The sequence below is a fragment of the Rana temporaria genome, chromosome 2 (assembly GCF_905171775.1).
Source record: "Rana temporaria chromosome 2, aRanTem1.1, whole genome shotgun sequence".
NCBI lineage: Eukaryota > Metazoa > Chordata > Amphibia > Anura > Ranidae > Rana > Rana temporaria.
Genome location: NC_053490.1, coordinates 127,170,749 through 127,181,886, shown reverse-complemented (window position 1 = coordinate 127,181,886; position 11,138 = coordinate 127,170,749). Strand labels below are relative to the sequence as shown.

General features: G+C 45.1%; 1 protein-coding gene across 1 annotated transcript in view; it reads left to right on the top strand.

The window, feature by feature from the left end:
• The first annotated feature begins 361 nt into the window (after window positions 1-361).
• The window catches only part of LRP1 (LDL receptor related protein 1), a 447,299-nt gene continuing 436,522 nt past the window's right edge, over window positions 362-11,138 (top strand). The window contains exon 1 of the mRNA XM_040340947.1: window positions 362-641. Within this exon, the coding sequence (XP_040196881.1) occupies window positions 557-641 (85 nt within the window). The 5' untranslated portion in view covers window positions 362-556. The remainder of the gene's footprint in view (window positions 642-11,138) is intronic.

Below are 11,138 nucleotides of genomic sequence, written 5' to 3'. Positions count from 1 at the left end.
GTGTCATCGGTCGGTATACACATCACACAGCAGTGTACGGACAGTGTCATCAGTATACACATCACACATCAGTGTACGGACAGTGTCATCGGTCGGTATACACATCACACAGCAGTGTACGGTGAGTGTACGGTGAGCAGCACATTGTCGTTAGTATACAAATCAGAGCAGAGAGTGGGATCTCCTCGGATGACAGGCAGGGGGCGCCCTCTCACACACGTAGAGGGATGCCGGGGATGCCAGGCGCTCTGAGTCGCCCCTCTTTAGCTGTATAGGGGGCGGGGAGTGTGCGAGTCCCGCCCAGTCCCTCCCACTCTCCTTCTCTCCCACATACTGTGTGTCCAGCCATTCCCTCTCATTAATAAGATTGCTGGATTCCTCCTCACCCCTCCTGGTCAGGGGGGACACCCTGGAAGAGAAAAGCAGAGCCTGCATGCCCCCCTTTTACCTGCACCCCCTCCCCCTCCATAGAAGGAAGGCAGGCGGAGGCCAGGACTGAAGAAGGAGCCCCCCTCCATCTCCTGGAGCCCCCCGGGACCGCCGCTGAGCCCCCACCATGCCGGCTACCAGGACAGAGGTGCCAGCTGTGCTCGTCCTGGGATTCCTCTGTCTGCACGTCTATGCAACCTCTGTGAACGATGGTGAGTCCATGGTGTCATCCCCATCCTTCTCTATTATTACACCTTTCCTCTGCAGGCCCTGGAGGAGCTCACATAGCCAGCATGATACCCAGCATGGCTGCAATACACATGTCCATTCACACAGCATTGGGGCTTCGCATTCTACTGCATGCAACTGTACAGGCAGGGCACAGTACATGTAGGGTACAGGCAGGGCACAATACATGTAGGGTACAGGCAGGGCACAGTACATGTAGGGTACAGGCAGGGCACAGTACATGTAGGGTACAGGCAGGGCACAGTACATGTAGGGTACAGGCAGGGCACAGTACATGTAGGGTACAGGCAGGGCACAGTACAGGCAGGGCACAGTACATGTAGGGTACAGGCAGGGCACAGTACATGTAGGGTACAGGCAGGGCACAATACCATTGCATGCAACAATATAGACAGGGTGCAGTCCTACAACATGCAATCATAGGTAGGCTAAAATGCAGGGCACAATACTAAAGCATTCAACAGTACAGGCAAGCTAAAATGCAAAGTGTAATGCTACAGCATGCAACAATATATGCAGCCTAAAATACAGGGCACAATACAACAACAGGCATGCTAAAATGCAGGGCGCAATACTACAGCATGCTAAAATGCAGAGTGTAATACTAAAGCATTCAACAATACAGGCAGGCTAAAATGCAGTGTATTACTACAGTATGCAATAATATAGACAGGCTAACTTGCAGGGCGCAATGCTACAGCATGCAACAGTATAGGCAGGCTAACTGCAGGCGCAATACTACAGCATGCAACAGTATAGGCAGGCTAACTGCAGGCGCAATACTACAGCATGCAACAATATAGGCAGGCTAACTGCAGGCGCAATACTACAGCATGCAACAATATAGGCAGGCTAACTGCAGGCGCAATACTACAGCATGCAACAATATAAGCAAGCTAAAATGCACGGGGCAATACTACAGTATGCAATAATCTAGGCAGGCTAACATGCAGGGCGCAATACTACAGTATAGGCAGGCTAACTGCAGGCGCAATACTACAGCATGCAACAATATAGGCAGGCTAACTGCAGGCGCAATACTACAGCATGCAACAATATAGGCAGGCTAACTGCAGGCGCAATACTACAGCATGCAACAATATAGTTAAGACTAACTTGCAGGGCGCAATACGACAGCATGCAACAATATAGGCAAGCTAAAATGCACGGCGCAATACTACAGTATGCAATAATATAGGCAGGCTAACATGCAGGGCGCAATACTACAGTATAGACAGGCTAACATTCAAGGCACAATACTACAGCATGCAACAATAAAGGGCATGTTAAAATGCAGGGCATAATCCTTCAGCATGCAGCAATATAGGGCGGGTGCAATATTGGAGCATGTAACAGTATAAGCAGGCTAACATGCAGAGTGTATGTATACATCATGCAAAATACAATGCAGAATGCCAGTCTACACCATGTAACCATGAAGGTAGGCTAACATGTAGACCACGATCCTAATGCATGTAACAGTGTATGTTGGCCACAGTGCAGAATGGAATGGTGATTTCCTCCCCCCCCCCCCCCCAATCGGAGACTGGGCTCACCCTGGGGGCCCCACTATCCTAGGAGATGTGATTTGTTCTGATTGGGGACATGCTCTGCTTAATTGCTCGGTGTGTCTGATAAGGCATCAAGTCCATTGTGGTGTTTGTTGTAACAATGGGATGTGATTTGTTTAGAAAGGTGTCCTTTGAAAAAAAAAAAAAAAAAAAAGGTGGGGGGGATGGGTCATTTGCTTTTCAAGAGCCTGTCTCTCAGTGAAAGCGGAGTGTGATGTTCAGGAATAGCTGCCTATATAGCAAAGCAATATTGTGTCAATGGTGGTATAAATATTGACTTTTATGGGTAGAAATATTGACTTTTTCTAGGTAGAAATATTGATGATCTGTAATAATATTTAGTTTCTGTAATAATATTTAGTTTCTGTAATAATATTTAGTTTCTGTAAGTATAGATGTTACATTTCTTTATATATAAATATTTGTGTTTTATCTTCCATCGCATGCATCAGAGCCCATCCTCACCCTTTCATGTATGGGAATGCACTGGCATGGGGCACTGGGATTGCCGGGTAACACAATGACGTGTGTGCCTTGATGACCTGTTGTTGTTTATTGGGATAACTTTCATAGCCAGCAGGTACATTGTTCATATTCCCTTTGTTACATTTGATGCGATGACTGTGGGAAATGGAGACCTTTTTGTATTCTATAGTGTTGTGGTGATCATGGCCCTTGGTGAAAGGCTTGGCGTGGTGTGTATTTATGAATGAGATGCCATCCATTGGTACCTCCAGGCTCTCAGATGTTCTCCATGGCGGTGCTGATGGGCCTGGTATTGAAGCTCAGAGGGATTCTGCACTGCAGTGAAGCCTGGATTGGAGCTGTGTGCTCTCACAATGTTGTCTTCTATGGAATCTATGAATATGCATATATTGGGATTTTTTTTTTTCTTTGTTTCGGGATGGAATTATTTATTCCGAAGCAGCGGAGCTTGCTGCCCAGGAAAACAAGGCGGACATTGTGAAGGCATCTCCATTGCAATTTTCAGGCTTCATCTGCAAGCAGAGAGCAGCTTCCTCCACAGAAGAGTGAGGCTGCAGTGCGCTTTCAGTGCGTGACATGGCATTTAACACTGGCAGGAAGAGAAAGGGAGCTTCATGGGAGCTGGATGTGCTTGCACACCAGATGTGAGGGGAACCGCTGCTAATCTCTCTCATACTTCGTATAAAAGGATTGTGTAACTCTTTCACCAATAGTTTGCCTTCATCACTTTTTTTTTTCTTTCCATTAGTGAATAGGTCACATGCATTTCAAGAGCAGAAAATCAGGCAAATTCAATTAAGAATAAAATTAAAGCATTTCTATCTTGGAATTTGGTAAACCCTGACAGCAAAGGGAAAGTTACCTATTGATGATACAGCTGGATATAATTCCTACTATAGAACTACTAGTGTTTTTGGTGGAACAGCTTCCATATGAGACCTGTGCTCTCGAGGACCCCCATTGTAACCCTAGGGGAAGCCCACCAATATCTGAATATGCCCATCTAATGACACTTACTGTGCATACTCCATGCTTCTTTATTTAGCTTATGGATCTGTTGTCATTGGGTATATGATTTCTTAGCCTCTATAGCAGGGGTGTCAAACTGGCGGCCCTCCAGCTGTTCCGAAACTACAAGTCCCATCATGCCTCTGCCTGTGAGAGTCATGCTTGTTACTGTTAGCCTTGCAATGCCTCATGGGACTTGTAGTTTTGCTGGAGGGCCACCAGTTTGACACCCCTGCTCTATAGCAACCCTTTTTCAAACTATCTATCCCAAAGAAGCTTTTAAAATTGTTAAGTTTCTGGGAACCTCCTGTTTTAAAAGGAATTCATTGGGGGCAGTGAGAAGAGTGCTTATTATATTGGGGGCCAGAGAGAGAATGTGCCTTACTTTTGCGGGCCAGGGGAAGCATGCCCCTTACTTTTGTGGGCCAGGGGAAGCATGCCCCTTACTTTTGCGGCCAGGGGAAGCATGCCCCTTACTTTTGCGGCCAGGGGAAGCATGCCCCTTACTTTTTGCGTGCCAGGGGAAGCATGCCCCTTACTTTTGCGGGCCAGGGGAAGCATGCCCCTTACTTTTGCGGCCAGGGGAAGCATGCCCCTTACTTTTGCGGCCAGGGGAAGCATGCCCCTTACTTTTGCGGCCAGGGGAAGCATGCCCCTTACTTTTGCGGCCAGGGGAAGCATGCCCCTTACTTTTGCGGCCAGGGGAAGCATGCCCCTTACTTTTTGCGGGCCAGGGGAAGCATGCCCCTTACTTTTGTGGGACAGGGGAAGCATGCCCCTTACTTTTTGCGGGCCAGGGGAAGCATGCCCCTTACTTTTTGCGGGCCAGGGGAAGCATGCCCCTTACTTTTGTGGGACAGGGGAAGCATGCCCCTTACTTTTGTGGGACAGGGGAAGCATGCCCCTTACTTTTGTAGGCCAGGGAAAAGTCTGTTACTCTCTCCTTGCTTTGAGTGACAGGTTATTTACATATCTAGCTTGGACATGTTTATCATATGTTATGTTATACTGTGGATCACCTCATATTATGATAAACATAAGTGCCCATTCACACCTAGGCGTATATACGCCTAAGCGCGACGCCGCAGCAGCCCCTGATACGCTGGAGGGGTGAGTTTACATTGTCGGCTATGGAGATGGTTCACATCTCCACGCCGAAACGCCTGAAGCCCAAAACAAGTCCCTGACCTTTTTTTCAATGTTGATCACCCCTCCTGTAGTATCGACAATGTTGATCACCCCTCCTGTGTATGTTACCGCAGCGTATTTTGTCGCGGCAAATCGCGGGACAAAACGCCGAAATTTGTCGCGGCAATTCACGGTAAAATACGCCGCGTTGTAGTGTGAATGCATTCTAAAAAGTGAGAAATCCACCCCTCCCCCACATAACACACCCTGGTAATATACAATGACCTGTGGATCACCTCATATTATGATTAACATAACATATGATAAACATGTCCAAGCTAGATATGTAAATAACCTGTCACCTCAAAGCAAGGAGAGAGGAAAGGACTTTTTATTTAGACAGGGTTTTATCTGGAAGTCTGTTAATTTTCACTGAACAATAAAAGAGGATTGCTCAGAGCTGGATTAACTCTGTGTGGCAAGACTGGGCACAGATGATAGGAAATCTTATACTCTACATTGTGACATCAAAAAAAAAAAAAAATTGTGGGGGTTTACATCCACTTTAAGTGAGATGTTCTTATCTCTACTAGCCAATAATGGAGAGTGCATTTAATTTGCATAGAATAGAGAATGCATGTGTTTTTAATGAAGGGTGACTAGACAGTTCAGGGTTGTCACACATGTTGACCACCCTCAAGCATCTCCATCTTCCTAAAGGCTGCCAGCACCCACAATTTTGATTGTCCAGTTGACTTTTGTGGAAGGGTAGAAAATTGTTGGCCGAACAGTGCCTGCATCCAATAATTTCTTCACTTTTCTCGTAGTTTGTGTCGTGTCTATAGGACAGGAAGTGAAAGGAAGTCTCACCGGTGAGACATCACCAAAAAAAATTAAAAATCTGATCCTGGTTTTAGCAGACCCATAAAAGTCTGACTTATTGGTAACAAGACCCAGTGTAGAAAGTTGTCTGTACTGAGTTTGAATTTATATGGACATATACCCGCTTCTGTCTGTATGAGCTGAAATCCATATGTTCTGCACCTTTTGCTGCTGATTACACACTTTACCCTTTAATGAGTCATTCATGCCTACACATTGTTTACTGTTCGGACCTGAAATCGCTAGGCAGCAGCATTGGCGCATGGTTCATTGATGCTGTATACATGTAAACATTAGCACAAATGCATAAAATACGGTCCTCAAAGCATTTGTTATACTAAATGCCGCAGACCAAAAAGAAAGCTGTGTGAATGGGCCCATAGCGTACAATACTGCTGGGTTCAGGTCCGTCTAAATTACAAATCTCATTGTTTTGTAGGCCCATGAGCATGAGCCCTAAGCAAACAGTTTGCTATGGGGGCACCTGAGCCCAGCCACCGCGCCCTCTGTCCATTCAGACACAGAGCCGTGGCTCGGCCCTGCCCCCTTTTTCTCCTCATTGGCTGGCTGACTTTGACAGTAGTGGGAGCCAATGGTGTCGAGGAGGGGAGTCTCGGGCAGCAGAGACACTCGTGCAACATTGCTGGAACTAGATGGACTTGGTAAGTATTAGAGGGGCTGAAGGGGGGCTGCTGCACACAGAAGGCTTTTTATCTTAAAGTGGAGGTTCACCCTATAAAAAATTTCTAACACTGCATCCAGCCCAGTTGTGCATATAAAATGACACTGACCTTTTTTTTTTTTCGTAGATGGCGTTTAGCCGTGGAATTCACCGCGGCTTCCGGGTAGGGAATCCCGCGGGAGTGGGCGTTCCTATTGACATGCCAATTGATTGACCTGCTAAACGACGGCGCACACAGCGTGTCACGACTTCCCGAAGGAAGCTCGGGTCGGCTCGGGTCTATTCGGCGTCGATTCGTGACGCGCTGTGTGCGCCGTCGTTTAGCATGTCAATCAATTGGCATGTCAATAGGAACGCCCACTCCCGCGGGATTCCATGGCTAAACGCTATCTACGAAAAAAAAAAAAAGGTCAGTATCATTTTATATGCACAACTGGGCTGGATGCAGTGTTAGAATTTTTTTATAGGGTGAACCTCCACTTTAATGCATAGAATGCACTGATCAGCGGTACAGCCATTGGCTGCAGCGTCTGATCGAATGCTGGTTTTCCAGCAGAACCATTCAACAGAAGCCAGTATAACAATCGGTTTCTGCCAAACAGACAGGGCTACGCACTGACCTGGCTGATTCCTGCTGAATTTCACCCAGCAGCATGTTTACCTTTTTAATAAAATGCAGCCAAGGGGCCCTAGTAGTTTTAAATGCTGTTTAATGTATTGCTTAAAGCGGTTGTATACCCACAATCATTTTTTTTTTTTTTTTTTTTTTTTTTTTTTACACCTACAAGGCAAAAGGCATAATGAGCTAGTATGCACTGCATACTAGCTCATTATGAAATACTTACCTTGGAACGAGGTGTAGAGAACTTACCTGGTCCGCGCCGAGCGAGATGTCGTCTTGCCTCGGCGTGTTTTCCGGGTATCGCCACTCCAGCGCTGTGATTGGCTGGATCGGCGATGTCGTCACTCCCGCGCATGCGCGCGGGAGACTTCATTCCGGCAAGGTCTGGCGGCTGCCGGCCCTTTAGCCGAGGATCCGCGCTGCGAATGCGCCGCTGAAATCAGCGGCGCATTGCGAGGGGAATATCTCCTAAACCGTACTATAATAAGGCTTACCTGTAGGTAAAAGTGGTAGTAAAGAGTTTACTACCACTTTAATGTAATTGCCATACTTGTAAGCGATTTGCAGAACTCCCGAAGCATGGCAAAATTGTGTTTTTTCTTGCCTCTTTGCTTAGATCACCAGTCATATATGTGAATGAGGCCGGTGACGTCACTGGTTGTTAAGGACTTGGTTGCGCATGCACCCACCAGTATCCAAACACCCAATCAGCCAAGGTTTGGAATAAACCTTAAGCTTATCCCTACTTATGACTGATTTAATGACTTTGTAATCATTATTGCTTTAGCTGCATAGTGATTTAAATCTTTTGATAAATAGCCAAATCTTTCAGTAACAAAGAGGCTTCTACCCTCATTCTGCCTTCACACCTTGAAGTGTATTTGCACAAAGGTCAATCAGGCGAGTTTCTTTGTGTTGTATTTGGGAAGCATATTATTTTGAATGGGCTTCCTAGCACACTAAGGGCCCTTTCACACGGGGCGGATCAGTAATGATCCGCCTCCGTGTGTCCGTAAGCTCAGTGGGGATTGCTCCGTTGATCCCCGCTGAGCCAGCGGCTGACAGGGCGGTCCCCGCACACTGTGCAGGAAACAGCCCTGTGTTTTCTCCGCTCTCTCCTAGGGGGGGATCGGATGAACACGGACTTGAAGGAATTGACCGAGTGGCTCCACTGTTACTCTCCTCATTGGACAGATTGATAGCCATTGGCTCCAGCTGCTGTCAATCGAATGCTGTGACATGGAAGTGGGGTGCAGGGTTGAGTCCCACTGTTTGTGTCAAAGGATGCAGCAGTGGGGGGGGAGTGAACCTGCACGGTTTCCCTCATGGAAAGCGACTTTCCGCGGGGGTACCCGATGAAGAGGAGGGTGTCAGCTGGGCATCTCAGAAGAAGAGGATCAAGGCTGCTCTGTGTAAAACCATTGCACAAAGCAAGCGAGTATAGGCATGTTTGGTATTAAAAAAAAATAAAATAAATAAAGGCAGCACACTACTACGTACAATAATGGGTTACCGTGTGTTGTGGTGTACTAAAATGCGCACACGCTTTGATAAGGTGCATTGGGCTGCCATGAAGAATATAGGGCACTGCGACATGCAACAGGCATGTCCCTGCAGCCTGTTACTGGTTCTTCCCCCCCCACACCTATAACTGGACAGTGACAGGATAAGCAAAAAATGGATGTTCTGCACTGCTCATCAGAGATGAGCTCAACTAATTGGCTGCTTTACTCTCCCAGTTTGAGCTCTCCTGTACAGAGAATTGCAATTTGCTGATTCTGAGTCATATTAAGGTATATATACTGTTTGCATTTAAAAGATGCATTTAATGGTGTATTAAAGAAAACTTGGCAGCAGATATATAAAAATATTATTATTATTAGGGGTGTAACGGATCGTCACCGATCCGTGATCCGAACGGGCCACCCCGTTCGGATCGGCACACCCCACGATCCGCGGAGCGCTCCGGAGCCTAGGCCTAGGAAAGTCCCCGGCTTCGGCCTAGCTCCGGAGCGGCGGCCAGTCTGCTTGCCAGAGCCCAGCGTGACACGCCTCCCCGCCTCCCCGGGGAGGCGTGTCACGCTGTGCACTGGGCTCTAGCAAGCTGAATGGGAATGTTAGCAGTGAAGCACTGGTGTGAGAGGAGGGGGGGGAAAAAAAGAGCACAATAGCAATTCACAGGGGTGGATTAAAGAGGAAGCAGGTGAGGCTGTTTGGGACTTAAAGTACAATCTTGATGTTTTTACAGCAAAAAAAAAAAAAAAAAATATATATATATATATATATATATATATATATATATATATATATATATATATATATATATATATATATATATATATATATATATATATATATATATATATATATATATATATATATATATATATATATAATATAATATAATATAATATAATATAATTTTGCTGTAAAAACATCAAGATTGTACTTTAAGTCCCAAACGGCCTCACCTGCTTCCTCTTTAATCCACCCCTGTGAATTGCTATTGTGCTCTTTTTTTCGGATCAGCAAAAAAAAAAAAAGGTTCCTTTTTCTAATTGGTCCAAAAAAATATATATATTATTTTATTATATATATATATATATATATATATATATATATATATATATATATATATATATATATATATATATATATATATATATATATATATATATATATATATATAAATAAAATAATATATTTTTTTTTTGGACCAATGAAAAAACGGACCCTTTTTTTTTTTTTTTTTTTTGCTGATCCGAAAATGATCCGATCCGTGACTCCTGATCCGAGGATCGATCCGATCCGTGAGTTTTTTGATCCGTTGCACCCCTAATTATTATTATTAATAATAAAAAAAAATGTGTGTATGTATATATGTGTGTATGTATGTGCTTATATATATTAGGGACCGATTCCGAGTATTTGCGGGAGTACTCGTACTCCCGCAAATACCCCCGATACCGAAATAGAATACTTCCCTCGCCGCCGCCGCATCCCCGCTTGGTTAATACGGGCGGGGAACATTACAGCTTTCATTTGAATAGGTGTAGTGTTTCCCGCCGCGCCGCTTATAGACACTCCCCCTTGCTCGGGTGAACTGTCCAATCCCGATGAAGGTGGAGTGTCTATACGCAGCGCGGCGCGAAAGACTACAGCTATTCAAATGAAAGCTGTAATGTTCCCCGCCCGTATTAACCAAGCGGCGGCACGGCGCGGCAGCATGTACGGTAAGGGGGACATGGCTGCATATATGGGGGGGACATGGCTGCATATATGGGGGGGACATGGCTGCATATATGGGGGGGGACATGGCTGCATATATGGGGGGGGACATGGCTGCATATATGGGGGGGGGCATGGCTGCATATATGGGGGGGGGGACATGGCTGCATATATGGGGGGGGGCATGGCTGCATATATGGGGGGGGGCATGGCTGCATATATGGGGGGGGGACATGGCTGCATATATGGGGGGGGACATGGCTGCATATATGGGGGGGACATGGCTGCATATATGGGGGGGGGGACATGGCTGCATATATGGGGGGGGGGACATGGCTGCATATATGGGGGGGGGGACATGGCTGCATTTGGGGACACATTTAAAAAAAAGTATCGGTATTCGGTATTGGCGAGTACTTGGAAAAAAAGTATCGGTACTTGTACTCAGTGTATATATGTGTGTGTGTGTGTGTGTGTGTGTGTATGTATGTATGTATATATGTATATATGTATATATATATATATATATATATATATATATATATATATATATATATATATATATATATATATATATATATATATATATATATATATATATATATATATATATATATATATATATAGTTTTCCTTTCCTGCACGGGGTAGAGTTTTAACATGTTTTTGTCCATTAAATACATTTTGCAAGGGAAAATGCTAAAATAATTTGTTATAACACATAACTTATTGTATTACTTTTTTAATTTTAGACTGTCTTTTTACACAATATTTTAACTTCTTCAGTTTATTTTTCTTGCTTCCAAAAATAAGACCAAAATATTGGTTTCTTGATTTCCAGATGGCTGGACCTT